The 17,741-nt window shown below is 40.7% G+C and overlaps 1 protein-coding gene across 1 annotated transcript in view; it reads left to right on the forward strand.

The window, feature by feature from the left end:
• LOC124136589 (adhesion G protein-coupled receptor A3-like) overlaps positions 1 to 17,741 on the forward strand; it is a 123,713-nt gene that overhangs the window by 78,125 nt on the left and 27,847 nt on the right. The window contains exon 3 of the mRNA XM_046502554.2: positions 10,172 to 10,243. Within this exon, the coding sequence (XP_046358510.2) occupies positions 10,172 to 10,243 (72 nt within the window). The remainder of the gene's footprint in view (positions 1 to 10,171; positions 10,244 to 17,741) is intronic.

Genomic DNA, 17,741 nt, shown 5'->3' on the forward strand with positions numbered 1-17,741 from the left:
GTAATTGAAAACTTGTCAATAAGTCCCTCAAGTGGTCCTTGCCTAATGATTATAATGAAGGAGACAAGATTGAGACACTGGTAAATCAACTCTAATGTACTGTGTCCTTAATGCCTGACCAACTCATTGATTTACAACCTTGTTAAAGCGTCAGTTTGAGACTGGTGATTGGGATTATCAGTGAGCTGGGGTGCTCTTTGCTGCCATGCCACATTCTTAATGTGTTGCCTAAACTGAAATTGGTGAAATTAGGGTTTAAAATCAATATTTAAAAGGTATTGATTGGAATATGTTATCAAATGTTGATGATTGTGAGTTGGTGTCATATGTCATTACCGTCAAGTGGCATTTATTATGATTCATAAAATTGATGTTATGAACGTGAGTGTTGTGTCAATTGCTATTCTGAAAATGCCAGAAAGAAGAAAGTTCACTGTCGGGGGGGGGGGGGGGGGGGGCACAGGCGGCACAGGCGGCACAGGCGGCTGAGGCGCAGCAATTTGCTGTGCAGAGTTGGGTCCCTTGGGCACACCATAAACCTGTTATTGTGGGTCCGAATCCCAGTTTGCCCAGATTATGTTTCCAGGTTTGTCAGCGCCATGCCCATACTTGTGGGTTTCACCAAAGTGGTGAACATCCGAGACCTGCATCACTTCAGGCTCTTCACCCACATTAAGCTGACAGGCCATGATATAACTGGAATTCTGTTAAAAGCGGCGTTAAACTAAACTCACTTGCTTGTACATTTCAATGTAGAATGTACATTTCAATGTACAACACAATGAAAATAAAAAGCCTTTCAGTGCAGGATCAATTCAATTTTTGTGGAAGATGTCCTGAATGTCCCTACACTCACTGTTCCCCATTTCCGACTGTTCCCCATCTCTGACTGTTCCCCCTCCCTGGCTGTTCCCCATCTCCGACTGTATCCTATCTCCAACTGTTCCCCATCTCCGACTGTTCCCCATCTCCAACTGTTCCCCATCTCCGACTGTTCCCCATCTCCGACTGTTCCCCATCCCTGACTCCCCCTCCCTGACTGTTCCCCCTCCCTGACTGTTCCCCCTCCCTGGCTGTTACCCATCTCTTACTCAACAGTTCCCCATCCCTCACAGCCACTCCCTGATTTGGTGCTCAGATGGGGGATAATTTTAAGGAAGCAATTTAAGATGAAAGAAACTATTTGATTATGACATGTTGGGAGATATGGTGGAAGGTTTATGAGCCAAGCATGTGTGTTGAGGTATTCCTGTATCAAGTGGGGCCGATACAGGTGGAGACTCTGTACTGAACAGTGGATCATGAGTAGCAAACCTGTTTCTTTGTGAAACGTAAGGAGATTATTGGTCCCCTTACACAAATCTATTTTAAAGTCACTGTGACAACTATCAGTTGTTTCAATGGAAACTCTTATTGAAGATGGAGTTTGAATGGAAAGGCTTACGTTGCTGAAGTTTGAATGGAAAGGCTGATGTCGATGGAGTTTCAGTGTGAACTAGAAGTCTGCACTCAGGGGGGTCAGCATTTGGGTTAGAAGCAAGTAGATGTTTGAATTAATCTCATCTCTCAGTTTGTTTTGACAAAGTGAATGTTTGGTGATACTCATCGTAAATCAAACTTGTGGGGGATGCAATGTTTATTTGCTCAGTCTGAAATAGTTTCGTGATCAGGTCCTTCCAGATCCCTAGGCACTTGATGCCTACTTTTTAAGGACGCAGTTTCTAATGTCTGTTGATGTTTTGGAGATTGAAAGTTTTCAGAAATGATACACCATTTATGTATGTCAAAACTTGTGTCTATTTGAGTTTTGGAGTCTGTAGGGTAGCCTAATTTATAATTTCCACTGCCTTGATGCTTGAGCGAAATAATAATTTGTAAGGTAATCATAAAATGACTTGGGCAGTTGTTTCATTACTGGTCTTTGGTCCAGCTGTCTGTACAATCACGGACACTACCGATGAAATGGATATTTAAATTTATTTTTTTATTTGTTGATAGTTACATCTCTATTCAGAACATTCATTTTATTATGAAATAAGTGTTCGAGATGCTCCCCCTAGTAAATTTTGTATTTTTTGTGAAATAAGCGGACAATTTGTCTCTTGTTGGACGAGACAAAGCCCCTTGAGTAGTTTGATTTGTGCTGGCAATTAAACAACCTCATGGCTGATTGGGTAAAGACCAAGGGAATTTCAGATTGTGGAATCAGGGCAAGCTTTAATTGTGAGCAGCTGAAAAGATAGTTTACACTTGCCCATAGTGGAGTGAACATGTTTTATCCACTGCTAAAAGTCTTTATGCTGGTGATCTGTGGTGTGTTCTACATGGCCCTGTCTGTGCCATTCTATGGCGTCTATGGGGCTTCAAGTGGCATCACACCCTTCACATGCCTCTCTGTTGGAGAACCCTAGTTTGGCTGCATCATGTTTTCTGTATTTAATGTTAGCCCCCGGTTTTGTCTTCTGCTCCTCGGTCTGAGGGATTATGAAGAAGACAATTGGGATCAAAATTATTTCTTTACCTTGTGATTTGCTAACAATTCTCATAGTAATGGCAATAGAATCAGACATCATGGTTTGAAGGAGGTGGAACGCTTATCTCTTCTGTTGTGTTTCTTAACTGGCAATAATTCTTGTGAATACTATACCTCGTTATCATTATCCTGTATTTTGGCTGTCATTACAATATTTCCCAGATTGAGCTTTGTTCTGATAGAATTTGTCCTGCACCATGACTGTAGAATATGTATATACATATACATATACATATATCAATTTTTTACTAAAAGCCTAGGCAAGTCTAGATCAAACTAAACAAAGTCTAGTTTCCTTGATTTGAAAACAGCAGAGGAAGAAAGGTTATTTTGAAGAAAAATAATAATAATTATTTTAAAGAATTGTTTTCATTGACTTTGTGTTAGTCTGGAACTATCTATTTCTTGAATTCAAATGCTTCCCATGTTCCACAAAAAGCTGCCAGACAGATCCAGAGGTCAACATGATCTGAACTTCTATCTGATCTCCTGTTCATCAAGGTTTAAGAAGTAAACAAACTGCCTAGACTGTATGTTTATGTTTACTTTGATACAGTTGTGTTGACAATGATACAGACTAAAATAAACAAACAAGTCAAGTTTGTATTGAAAGAAGCAACAGAACTCAAGTAGGAAATACAACCCCGACCTTCTTGTCTCGCTGACACAAGAGTTCACAGGGGAGGCTACTCAGTTCAAGTGTTTTCTTTTAGAGAAGCTGCCATTAGGCTTGTAATGACTTAAGTGGATTTGAATGTTTAGATACTGCTGTTGGATTGTTTGTAAACATATTAATTTAACAACCATTTGACCTGTCAGGTTGCCAGACTGTTGATAGTGTCATGTACTGGAGGTCACCATGGACAGATGACAGAGGATTGTCGGGGTCCACCAAACAGAACTGTTTTGCTTGTCTTAGAGAGGTGGAGTAAGTAGCCACTAATGGTAACACAGGGGTCCCTGGATAGAGCTGCTTTTGGGTGTCACCATATTTGGTACACTTCTCCAACCTGACACATATGTATTGAACTTAAGGAATATTTGAAGTATGGTGCAAGTCAGTGTTATGCCAGATCGCTCTATGATCTGCAATGATTGAGCTTGGAAAATTCTGACATAAACTTAAGATCCTTTTAACTTCTTTGAAGGAAGGGGCGGTCAGGTAGCCTAGTGGTTAAAGTGTTCGCTTGTCATGCCGAATCCCAATAAGGGTGCAATGTGTGGAGCCCATATCTGGTGTCCCCCGCCGTGATATTGCTGGAATGTTGCTAAAAGCGGCTTAAGACCATACTCACTCACTCTTTGAAGGAAATCTAAATTGAAAAAAATATATACAAAATTAAAAAACTACACTAACAATCATCAACATTCACAAAAAAATCTCTCAAGGTCAGTTAAGTTGATTCACCGCAGTGAGCATTCACACTGTCATTATTTACAATCAGTCAATATCGGAGCAGATTCATCAGCATTTGACACTTTCCTTCTGAAACATTAGCTCGCTTTGGTATATTACATATGCTACAGTGCCTTCGAGTAACCAGTGCTGGCAGCTTGGTAAATAATGCAAATTGAATAGCAAACCAGTTTGCATGGCCTAATCGGCCCACACATAACCTGGGTCCCAGAGTGTAATGAAACCAACTACACAATGTACAGTATGCAAGCTTCATCACACAAATACCAGGGTGAATAATCCTGGCTGCCTTGTTGGTAAATAATGGAAATTGAATCGCATGCGTCTAGGTATGACAACAACAGTGTAATCAAGGCGCGAGAAGCCGACTCATCAGTTTATCCTTCAGATTAAATCCTGCATGTCTGGGGGTGAAGAGGAAGCAATCCAACCACCAGAATGCCTGTGTTTGTTTGGTGGCCCCTTCCGAAGGTGCTCTAACCCCTAAGGCTCCCATCAAGTGGCCTCCTCGGTTGTAGCTTCTCGTCCTGTTGCTGATTGCTTCTGGAGGGGGCTGCCAAGGATGGAAGCGGAGCCGTCTGCTCTGTCTGTTCCTCAATTCCCTCCTGTGTGTTGGCAATGATTTCACAGGTAGCAGATTTGATGAAACCTGTCAGCCAATACTATGCTGATAGGCAGTGTTCTGGTTGTTTTGTCACAGAACAGGATTTTCAGTGTGTTATCGTGAATATTGTGAAAAGAGAAATCTTGTCTTTTGCATTCCAGGCCTGTTGGAAGGTGATTGAGAAGTCCTATAGTTGGATGTAAATATTTGTGGAAGGTTTATCTCGCGCTGTAGCTCACTGGAGCATACTCCAATGTTCAGATTCTTGACTTGGACATTTGAGAAGCAGCAAATGTAATTGTGCAATAATCACATTTGATTCTGAAACCTTGGCAGGGTAGAAAGCTTGACAGCGCTGCAGAATCTAATTATTGGTTTGTCACGAGGAATGCATTGTCTGTCAGTTGAAGAACTGTTGAGAGAAGCGAAGACGGTCACGCAGCAGCATGCGTTGAGCAGAACTTGGCAACGTGCAGGCGGCCGTCATGTCCAGATTGTCTGTTCGCTCTGTATCTACTGAGCCAATATTTCCGGAAGATGAAGATGTCGATCATCCGAAGCCCTAACATTTGTGTTCCCCAAACCAGCTTTGATGTATTGCAAGAAAATAATGGCGAAAGGGGAAGACAAAAATCCTATTTAGTACATACCATCTCCTGATAGAACTGTCTGATGGGTTAGCAGAATAACACATGACACAAATTGATTCAACCTTTCAAAGGTCTAGTTAGTTTTCTGTATTTGTTTACAATGAAATTGCCATGCAAGTTCTGCAGTTGTCTACATTGCGCCAGGACACGTGCAGCTTTGATCTGGTTAGGAGGAGTTGTAGGGAATTAGTATCATGGGAACCACATGAACAAAACAAAATGTTCCTTTTTCTCATACTTATATGTTTTACATGTGTTATTACATGTGTTATTACATGTGGTATTACATGTGTTATTGCATGTGTTATTACATGTGTTATTACATGTGTTATTACATGTGTTATTACATGTTGTGGACAAGTGAGACAAGTCTAATGAGGTTGTTACATGAACTTGAATTTACTGCGGCAAATACTGTTTTTCACAGACAGAAACTAATAATAATGCCCACTGATACAAACCACTCGGTTATAAAGTTGTAGATCTGACACAGCTTCTCCTGCAACCATTTATCATTTTTTGCAGATGAAACATTTTTTTTTCTTGTTAATATTTTTTTTTTAACATATTGTGGCCAAAAAATAGATAAAATATTTTTTGTTATTATTTAAAAAATACTTTTGATGTAGTAGAATTACGTTTATTGTTGCAAATTGAAATATATGTTTGAATATGTTCAAGGGGATGTGGAGTTTCTGGCGTGCCTGATGTGGCACAGTCTGGGTAGTTGTTCAGCAGGGTCATGTGACACGGTAATGAGGTGATAGTTGTAGGTGTTGACAGCGTAGTGGAACTTGTTTTCTACTCATGGGGTCCCTGCCTATTGTTTGCTATACATCAGTAGGACTGTTGTCATGGAAACAGCATAGACCACATCATGACATTATTGAAATGGACAGAGTGCACAAAGGACATTAGTGTGGTATCAGGGATTTTCCTAGGATTCTAAACTAAGTGAACTTGAATTTACTTTGGTAAATACTGTTTTTCTTTGAAGATAAAGAACAATTACTGAAGACATATTTAATGCCTCAATAAAACATTAAATCATCCCAACTATTAGTTAAACTGGAACAAATGAAGTAGCTGCCTTTGTGGTTTTGAATTCTTTGAGTTCTGTTCTCTCCGATTAATGTCAAATTGAGAAAATATTATCAAATAGGAAAAAATGAAAATATGACTTCCAAATGTGCCTGTCTTCACCAAAGAATATTTGGTAAGGCAGTTCTATGATGCCAAAGGTAAACCGGATGTTTAGTACTGCTCTCATCTCATAGTCCAGACATATAATATTGTTACCATGTCGTAGGTCAACTGGTCTAATAATAAACTAATAAATAAATCACGTCATGGGTTTATTTGACTTTTCGTTTTGGCTGATTAAGAATTTCATGTAAGTGGTAACATCCTTGAATCAGCAGCCAGGTGACATGTTGAAGTGAGGGGAGATAGGAGTCTCCCAGTCATGGTAAGAATGGACGTGAATGTGAGGCTTGAGAACTGCACCTCCAGGATCGGCGCCATGCGGCAGTGTTGATGAAGTAACCATGCTGTAGGTGAAGGGTTGCCTCTCCTCCTTTATCAAGAGAACAGAAGCTATCTATATTCCGTGTGGAGAGTGGAGAGAAAGCGTATTTCACAGACAGAGAAACTAATAATATTGCCCACTGATGCAAAGCGTTCAGTTATAAAGTTGTAGATTTGCCACAGTTTCTCCCACAAACATTTATCATTTTTGGCAGATGAAACATTTTTCAATATCATTGTGAAGATTTTGGGTTTGATGAAGTAGAGTTTTTAGTTCTTTTAGCATATTGTGGCCAAAAAATAGATGAAATATTTTTCGTTATAATTTAAAAAATACTTTTGATGAAGTAGAATTATGTTTATTGTTGCAAATTGAAATATATGTTTGAATATGTTCAAGGGGATGTGGTGTTTCTGGCGTGCCTGATGTGGCACAGTCTGGGTAGTTGTTCAGCAGGGTCATGTGACACGGTAATGAGGTGATAGTTGTAGGTGTTGACAGCGTACGTAGAACTTGTTTTATACTCCTGGGGTCCCTGTCTATTGTTTGCTATACATCACTAGGACTGTTGTCAGGGAAACAGCATAGACCACATCATGACATTATTGAAATGGACAGAGTGCACAAAGGACATCAGTGTGGTATCAGGGATTTTGCTAAGATTCTAAACTAAGTGATACTGTGAAGCAAATTGATTTTTTTTGTACCTTGTTCCAAATTGAATTTTGGAAGTAAAATATTTTTTGATTCAGAGGTATTTTAACATTGTATTTTGAGTTAGCACAGAATGCAATAAGCTAAAACTAGCATTAAAATCGCTTCCTCTTTATTAGTTCTACTGGTTACTTATTACGATTATATGACAGCATACTGATCATGTGGTATAACACGATTATATGACAGTATATTGATCATGTGGTATAACACGATTATATGACAGTATACTGATCATGTGGTATAACATGAATATATGACAGCATACTGATCATGTGGTATAACACGATTAAATGACAGCATATTGATCATGTGGTATAACACGATTATATGACAGTATATTGATCATGTGGTATAACACGATTATATGACAGTATACTGATCATGTGGTATAACATGAATATATGACAGCATACTGATCATGTGGTATAACACGATTAAATGACAGCATATTGATCATGTGGTATAACACGATTATATGATAGCATATTGATCATGTGTTATAACACGATTATATGACAGCATACTGATCATGTGGTATAACATGACTATATCCCACTATATGAAGGTGAAGGTCATATCCTCTACATTGTGTCTGTCAACTGCCATCTTTTTTCACCTCAGATAGAGATAGTCCATGAAAGACCCTAACTTGCACCGTCTATTTATTCTTTGTTTAAACCATTTAATGTACAGGAAGCTGCAGGGGTTGTTAGCTGGAAGGCATGAAGAGAAACATGTGACATACAGCCGGAACAAGGCTCCTGGTCATGTGAGGCATGGTGTTCAACATGCAAGACATGTGTAGTTGTCAGGCAAGCACTACACAGATCACGACATGATTTGTTGTGCTTTTGGTGGGGAGCTCTCAGATTAATCAAGGCAACCTGTTTGGCAAACAGACCACATCCATCCCTCGCGTGTGGCAAGAGCAGTCCATAGTCTGTAGCACAGTGCAGGATAGGAAGCACAGTCCTGTTTTTTGCCAGGCAGTGATCAAATTAAGACACCAGCATTACACCAAATGTGCAGCGTCTTGGCTAGGTTCCTTGACATGAAGCTTGAAATTGTCCATCAGGTGGGAGGGTTCTGGTTTCAAGGCAAATTTACGTTGTGATTGTCTGAGAAGTTGGTCCTGACATTTTGATAACGCTACTTTTGCTGGTGATCATGTGATCAGATTTCATACCTTCCTTCCATGTGATTGGGTATTTGTGGAAATACAGCCATTTGATTGGCTGAGAGAAGTTATGTCATGTTGGATATTAGTTTTCCAATGGGCTCTCATGGAAAGTATTTCTTGAGAAATAGTGGTTTTAATATGTGACAAAACTCTGAGTATTGCAGAGGAGGTATTGTCTTGTTGTTAGATGTGTCTATTGTTGTTGTGTCTTGTTGAAGCTCCGTTTTGTTGTTAGACCCTGTGGGGATCCACAGCATCCTTTGCTGGTCGTAAGAATGACAAAATGGATCAGGTGGTCAGGCTCGGTGAGATTTGGTTGATTGGATGTCATGGTCCTCCGTCTACATGGATTGTTGCTCACACTGTCGATCACTGGAATGTCTAGTCCAGATTTGGTTATTTACAGGCTGTTGTCATAGAGATGAAATATTGTTAAGTGCAGTGTTAAACAACAAACAAATAGGCTTGTTGTTAGACGTGTTTGGAGTGCTGTTTAACCTTTGCTCTGCGGTATGAGACCTTGGCCCACTTGCACAAAGCGGCCTTAATGCTACGACTATTGTAAGCCTATGTTGAAGTATGGGATCATCTTAGCGCAAAGATTGCTTTGTGCAAGCGGGCCCTGGAGCCATTACTTCAAGGTTTTGTTCTATGGTTTCCCCAGGTTGTCTCCCTGCAAAGCAGACTGTTGTAATTCATCTCAGTGCTCGGGGCACGGGTGGCCCAGTCGTCTAAGGCGCCGCAGTTCACTGTGCAGAGTTGCGTCCCTTGGGCACGCCAGATACCTATGATTGTGGTTTCGAAATCTGGTTCGCCCAATTATGTTTCCAGTTTTGTCAGAACCATACCTGTGCTCGTGGGTTTCACGTCCGTAAACGTAGTAAACGTCCGAGACCTGCATCACTTCGGGCTTTCCTCCCACATTAAGCTGACATGCCGTGATATAACAGGAATACTGTTAAAAGCAGCGTTAAACCCAACTCACTCACTCCGTCATCTAAGCATTTAGCAGTGTATACTCCCCTTTCGTATAGATAGCCACATTTCGGCCTGTTTTGTCTTTATCACCTTGAAAAGCTTGAAAAAGTATTCTTGAGGCAATGTTTAGAGGATTGATAAAGTTAACAACCTCAAATCAAATTACAGAAGCAGTTTATGTCATCACGGTGTGAAACTAACTCCCGGTGTGCTGCAGTGTCGACAGTCAATCACATCTGTCAAACTAAAAGCAGTTTGAAAGTCATGTGTATTTGACATTTCAAATGAACACAAATTTGAGAACATTGTGTAATGGATGAGGACGAAGTGGTTAAAAATGGTTTCGCTCCACATGCAGAGAAGAGGATGTTTTCATTGCCGGTGCCGCCATTACTTGCTTCCAGTTTGGTGCTGCTATGTGGCCATTTGTGTCCTCAGAAAACAGTCTTGTAAAAACATGTGTAATTATTCGAGAGAAGGAACTCCCCCCAGGGCACGTTCAGTCTCGTGTTTGACTGATAGTCAATGTAAATTTCTAATGATTTTATTGTTTTTTCTTTGCAGGAATCTAAGTCACAACCAAATAACAATAATTGAACCCGGGGCCTTTGCCGGACTGGAGAGTTTGCGCCGATTGTAAGTATAGAGCAATTATGTAGATGATGTATGTGTAGAATTAGCTGGCTGCATGTGATGTTTAGCATTGGTTTTATTGTATCACCGCACCACTGTTTATGCTGTTCCATTTGAAGAAATTGCCAAGCAATTCAATCTCATCCACAGGCTGCCGTACCATTAATTTTCAAATAACATCAATCACAGTTAATTAATCTATTATCCATATTGAATAAAATAAGTATAAAAATACTGATGTTCAACCTATAGTGTCCCGTTGTGTGTGTTTGTCGGTGTAAGGGCAGAATATAGGCCTCTCTGCCTTGGATGGTTTAACTAGGGACATTACAGTATGGATAGACTTGAAGTGGCTGTTTACTTGGAGATAATACAATATTGATAGACTGGATGAGGCTTAGACTAACATCTAGTCTCTGAAATGAACATATCATACAGAAAAAACAGTTGTTCAGTTATCTTAATAAAAATATAATAAAAAGGGAGCCCAGTGATTCTCTTCATACTGCAGTAATCTAGACTTGCCAAACATTAGACTTGCATGGGCTGTATTTGATTTATATTTGTATCAGGGTCTGTAAGGCTGTTAACTTGGGTATATCACAGTATTGATAGACTTGATGAGGCTGTTAACTAGGGACATTACAGTATGCATAGACTTGAAGTGGCTGTTTACTTGGAGATATCACAGTATTGATAGACTTGATGAGGCTGTTAACGTGGGTATATCACAGTATTGATGGACTTGATGAGGCTGTTAACTAGGGACATTACAGTATGCATAGACTTGAAGTGGCTGTTTACTTGGAGATATTACGGTATGGATAGACTGGATGAGGCTGTTAACTTGGGTATATCACAGTATTGATGGACTTGATGAGGCTGTTAACTTGGGTATATCACAGTATTGATGGACTTGATGAGGCTGTTAACTAGGGACATTACAGTATGGATAGACTTGAAATGGCTGTTTACTTGGAGATATCACAGTATTGATAGACTTGATGAGGCTGTTAACGTGGGTATATCACAGTATTGATAGACAGACAGCATATTTGAACAAATAAAATATTTTTTTACCATATGTTTCTTTTCTTTGCAACATATTGCCCTTATGACAAAGTTAGGAAAAAAGTGAAAACAGGTGCTTTATGCATATCTAAATCTTCGTCAATATTAATGAACTTATCTTTGTTCTTATTGACTGACGTGTCCTGTTTGATGTTTGGCCAGCCTGATGAATGAATTAGTTTATGCAGTGTCCACATTCCTAAGCTTGTCACCACATGTCAAGGATGTGATGACAGGATGACAGGAATATTGCTGTGACAAGCTGAATCTGACATGGATCTGGTTGTCCCAGGCCATGTGCTCACTATGAAGGGCTGCCTACGATTGTGTGGCTAAATCCAAGAGGGGAGGTCGGGTAGCCTAGTGGTTAAAGCGTTCGCTCGTAAAGCCGTAGACCCGGGTTCGATTCCCGACATGGGTACAATGTGTGAAGCCCATTTCTGGTGTCCCCCGCCATGATATTGCAGGAATATTGCTAAAAGCGGCGTAAAACCATACCCACTCACTCATTCTTCCCCAGAGAGAAGGAATAACCCAGGCCTGTTCTTGGCCACCCCCTCAAATTTTAAACATGGATTTTTCATTCATGAGGATCCTGTATTTCTATGTTTCCAGGAGCCTAAAATTAAGAAGGAAAATCTATTATGAGGAGTGTTTTTTTAGAACTCACTCAGTAAATCCAAGATGCACCCTGATCATGACTGTTGGTTTGCCCCAGTTCTAATGGGTTTCATTTACCTAAGTGGTAAAACAACAAAGATTTGCATTATTTTGGGTACTTCTTCCATGATAAGCTGCCAGTGAAATAACTGAGTAGAGTTAAGATGAAATGGGGTTTAAGGCCAGACCAGTCATTGTTTTTGCCCCTTATTGCCGAGCGCTAGGCATGGTTACAATAAGTAACATCTTTTGGAATGACGCAGTCGGTTATCGAACACTGGACCTTTTGCTCTCTGGGCAGACGCCAAACCACTAGACCACGGAGGCGGTCTGATATATAACGGAAATACTGTACATTATGTGAAAAAAGTGTCGCTCATTCACTCACTCACTAACTCACTCACTCACCCACTCACCCACTCACTCACTCACTCACTCACTCACTCACTCTCACTCCAGTGAATCCTTGTGGTGTAGGATGGTGTTCTGTGAACCATGTAGCAAAGGTAAATACAGACGTGATTGTGAATCAGTTACACATATTTATGTTCGGGCGACCGGGCTTGTGATGGCTCTAACCCATTCCTTACGTCCTTCTGATGAACAAATTCTGAAAACAAGTCCTAAATTGAATGATTTACAGTCTTTGCATGTGGGAGAAAAAGATTTGGTCAATGAAATATTCACAACTGACAAAATTAGCCTGTCTCTCCAACAGTTGAAGTGGAGTTTTTAATGGCTGAATGATGGGAGAAGACTGCGTAGACTTGAGAGAATGTAGGATGTTTTGTGGAAGGCCCCCAGCCGAGAGTTTTATGAAGGCGATACATATCTCGTGGAAATCGGCTGGATGTGTTGAGGCCTCCTTCTCCAAGTCTGTGAAGTCCTTCAGTCACATGACCACATGGCGAGAAGGCATCCACAGGCCACGGAAACGGCTTCCAGATTAGTGCACCTGTCAACGTTAGGCGCTGTTGTCTAGCTAAAAAAGTAAAATTTTGAAAAACGTCTTGGTAAGTAAGAAACATTTGGCAGAAGCCAGCTGCCTTGGAAGAGAAGATAATTACTCGGATGCTGGTCGGGACTGGATGTTGTAAATAATGAAATCTGATCAATATGTTTGTTTAATGCTCAGCATTAGGAACATGGGAATTAAACGTGAATGTTAGATGCTTGGGTTACATTAACACCTTCAGCAATTAAATTTTATGAAGTCTACATCAAATATGAAAACATTTTAGATCAAGATTGGGCTTTTTTGTAAATAGTGAAGCATGAGTTGAGGAACATGGCGGCCTCGTGTACAAGCATGGCTGGGTGTTTGTTTACCCCTTGACCCAGTTCCACAAAGTGATCTTAGCGTGAAGATGATCGTAACCAAACTTTAACATAGGCTTACGATATTCGTAGTGCTTAGGTTGCTTTGTTGAACAGGACCCAGGAAGATGATGGAGCACCCTATGAAGAAGTCGTCAATAAACCAACATGGTGTACCAGGCTAAACTTTCCCCTGACCTGTTCTTCTCCAGGGGGGGGCGTTCGGGTAGCCTTGTGGTTAAAGCGTTCACTCATCACGCCAAAGAACCAGGTTCGATTCCTGACATAGGTACAATGTGTGAAGCCCATTTCTGGTGCCCCCTCCGTGATATTGCAGGAATATTGCTAAAAGCGGCGTAAACCCCTACTCACTCACTCACTCACTCTTCCACAGAGAGAAGGAATAACCCAGGCCTGTTCTTCCCCACCCCTGGCCACCCCCTCTAATTTTAAACATGGATTTTTCGTTCATGAAGAGGGGCGGTCGGGTAGCCTAGTGGTTAAAGCGTTCGCTCGTCACGCCGAAGACCCGGGTTCGATTCCTGACATGGGTACAATGTGTGAAGCCCACATCTGGTGTCCCCCGTCGTGATATTGCTTGAATATTGCTAAAAGTGGCGTAAAACCATACTCACTCACTCACGTTCATGAGGATCCTGTATTTTTATGTTTCCGGGAGCCTAAAATTAGGAAGGAAGATCTATTATGAGAAGCGAGTGAGTGTTTTTTTAGAACTAAAAAATCTTTAATTAAAAGGACAGCAACATAATGAATAATGAATGTAATGACACGAAACTAAATTATTATTTCAGGTAGATATGGTTCAGCCTCAGTTATGTAATGTTGTACTTTACCTTGGCTATATCTTCCCATTGATAATGTTATAAATACCTGGCGACCCCTTCCAGAACCTGAAACTATGGAGTTTCATATCGAGATGCCAGATATCATATTTGACAAATAATGTAGTTTGATATGACATACATTGTGATATAACTAAAACTAACTATGTTTTAGTCAATGAAAACACTATAGCATGAGTATTTCTCATTATAACCTCTGCATTTAACACTTCAGATATTTGCATTTATATATGTGTTAAATCATATTTCAGTGCAGTTGACATGTGTTTGAAAGAAAAAATTGTAGAACAATATCTAAAATATTTAAAGATGAATATAATGTTTCGGAAAATATGAGAAATATTTGAAATATGGTTTTCCTGAAGAAATCCATGAGGGAAGAGACTAGTCCTTGAAAAACGTTCCCCATGTCGTGCATGTTTGAAGACCCGGGGAGGTATGACCACAGGGGATGATGGAGAATGCCTAGATTGGAGCCAAGAGAGACGAAGATCTGGCCGAGACTGAACCTTTTCTACCTCACTTTGCGGGGGAAAGTCTTGCCAGGGGTGGGGAAGAACTGGCCTAGGCCGAACCTTCCCTTAGGGGGGAAAAACTGGCCAGGGGGATGTTTTGGCCTATTGCAAGGGCATATTCTAACGTATTTCAAGTTGCTGGCTGAGTTGACACATCAGAGTTGGTCAAGGCATCTGTCAGGGATGTTTATTAAATATAGTGCTCTGTAACCCTCATAAGTGAGGCATTGGAACACATGATGACCAGGGACTGAGGGTGTTTTGTTTTTTCTGACAAGAGGTGTGTAGACCTCTTGGACTTCATGGAAACTTTGCTGATGAATCCGGGGCACGGGTGGCCCAGTCGTCTAAGGCGCTGCGATTCGCTGTGCAGAACGCTATGATTGTGGGTTCGAATCCTGGTTCGCCCCGATTATGTTTCTAGGTTTGTCAGCATCATACCCGTGCTCGTGGCTTTCACCGAAGTGGTAAACATCTGAGACCTGCATCACTTCGGGCTTTCCCCCCACATTTAGCTGACACGCCGTGATATAACTGGAATAATGTTAAAAGCGATGTTAAACTGCACTCACTCACGAACGAACGAACGAACGAACGAACGAACGACTGGACGAACGAACGATGAATCCATAAATACCAAACTTGGAATGCTCATCCCCTGTGTTTCTGTTAGCTTGGACCAAGGCACTTTCCGAGGTTAGAGAGTGGTGCAAGTAATAAATGGTATTGCAAGACGATCAGCCATTGGAGGCGATGAAGTGCTGAAGTCGATCAGCCCTATCATCCGCCTAAATGGTGGAAAAACCTCAGCACTTCATCAACTCAAATGGCTGATAGACTTCATGAATTACCCTGTGACAGAACCACGACAAGGTCCTAGTCAGTGGAATGACCTTTTTCGACACATTTCGTTACCCATGGGAAGACTCAGCTTGTTTACCAGTTGTGGAATCACTTGATGCCGAGAGTGATAGCAACAATGTTAGTCGTCACCCTCCTTCATCTGACCATAAAACACAAAGCAAATATTTAAACACAGTACACCGAGTGCCACTGTGCTGGGTATAAGCTGTTGTAGACTTGCTGCAAGTCTCCACTGAAGGACAGACCCATGTCATTCAAGTTATTATATCTTAATTAGCAATTCTAGGCCAAAAGTACACCAGCCTTATGTGACCAAATAATGTTCCATCAAATTTAAGTTTGTTCTTCCTGAAATATAGCTGTCAACTCTTCACAAGATAATAAATTCACTAGAGCCTTGAGTAAGTCTGTGTTGGTGCTGTGTCTTCTTGTGGCTTGGCTTGAAGGCTCTCCTGCCCAGTGTGTTGCCGAACACGTCTCAAGTGAGGCTGGTTAGGTGTGGAAGCCATAAACAGGTTCATTACCGCAGCACTTTGCCACGGATCCAATTTTAGTTTTGATTGTCAGGTAGACACACATTAGTGTCCTTTTCTGGAACACTGTAAGTTCGTGTTTCTTCGTGGAGTAAACTATGAATAGACTTGCTATTGCTCTGTGTTCCCCTATAGACTGACTCAATAAACACATCAACTGCCATCACTCATTTGTAACCAAATGGTCTCACCTCTACTGATCATGCAGAGTTATGTCCCTTTGTTATGCCAGGATGTGTTGTAGGTTTGAATTCCAGATTCGCCCTAATTTATAATCATGGGTTAGTCAGTGACAGACCATTGCTGGTGTTTTTCACTTTGCCAGCCTGTGACTATGTATGAGGATCCATTAATTCCTAGATTCATTCTCACCATGTGACCCATGAAGATCCGGAGTAGAATAGGTCTTCAGCAACCCATGCTTGCTGTAAGGCAACAATGCTTGTCGCATGACTAATGGGGTCGGGTGGTCTGATTCCCTGACTTGGTTGATGCATGTCATCGTATCCCAATTGCATAGATCGATGCTCATGATGTCAATCACTGGATTGTCTGACCAAGACTTGATTATTTACAGACCGCTGACAATTACCTAGGACATTGCCGAGTGCGACGTTAAACAACAAAACAACCTAACCAAAATCTCATCATGACACTTGTTAGAAGCATATGAAAATGACTCAATGACTCCAAAGTCAGTCCCAAATCACCTGATTCTTAATGTTCAAACTGGTTCTGTCTACTGCTGGCGTGACATTCCTCCCACGTCATCTGCGGCACTGTGTTAGAATCGATATGAAAGGCATCATTTCACCCCACTCACTAACTCACAGAACAATGAGTTCCAGTGCCACTTTGATCCACCCAAGCTGTTCAGGCTGAACAACAGCGGCGTGCCCCATCTGCTGCCTGTAGCATGCGCTCGACTGGCGGCAATTGCTCTGCTGTACTTTGATCTTTGATTAAACCAAATAGTACAGAAAATGTCACATAAAACACAATATTTTTGATAATATATCGTGTTTCCTTTATTGGTGTGATTCTATCACATTTTTGCTTTGAGAGAAACTTAACGTATAGTGCAGTGTATGTACAGTAGCAGATGAAAACAGCTGACTCGGCTAAATGCCCCTGTAGACTCTAGGAAGTACCAGAGCTCCAGATAAACTTCGTATTTTTGTAAAATTCGGAAAAGAAATCACCATTACCCATTATTTTGAGTTGCTTGTGCACTAATATGCATGAAAAATTAAAAAAACAACCCAATAATATAACAACAATATTCAGTGAATCCTTTTACATGTATTTCTTGCAGATCTTTATTCACTGATCAAATGCTAGACTAACATCTAGTCTCTGAAATGAACATATCGTACAGAAAAAACAGTTGTTAAGTTATCTTAATAAAAATATAATAAAAGGGGGCCCAGTGACTCTTTCAATTTCTGATATTGCACTAATCTAGACTTGCCAAACATTATAGACTTTATAGACATTATAGGCTGTATTTGATATATATTTGTATCAGGGTCTGTAAGACAGACTAATCAAATAAAGACATCACTTAAATATGAAATCTAGTCTACTGCTGTGAATAATGTATAAAAAGTGTGCTGCCCTGAAACAAATATATCCAATACAGCCCATGCAAGTCTATAATAGTTTGCAAGTCTAGACT

Source organism: Haliotis rufescens, unplaced genomic scaffold, assembly GCF_023055435.1.
Source record: "Haliotis rufescens isolate VD_foot unplaced genomic scaffold, xgHalRufe1.0.p SCAF_12, whole genome shotgun sequence".
Lineage (NCBI taxonomy): Eukaryota > Metazoa > Mollusca > Gastropoda > Lepetellida > Haliotidae > Haliotis > Haliotis rufescens.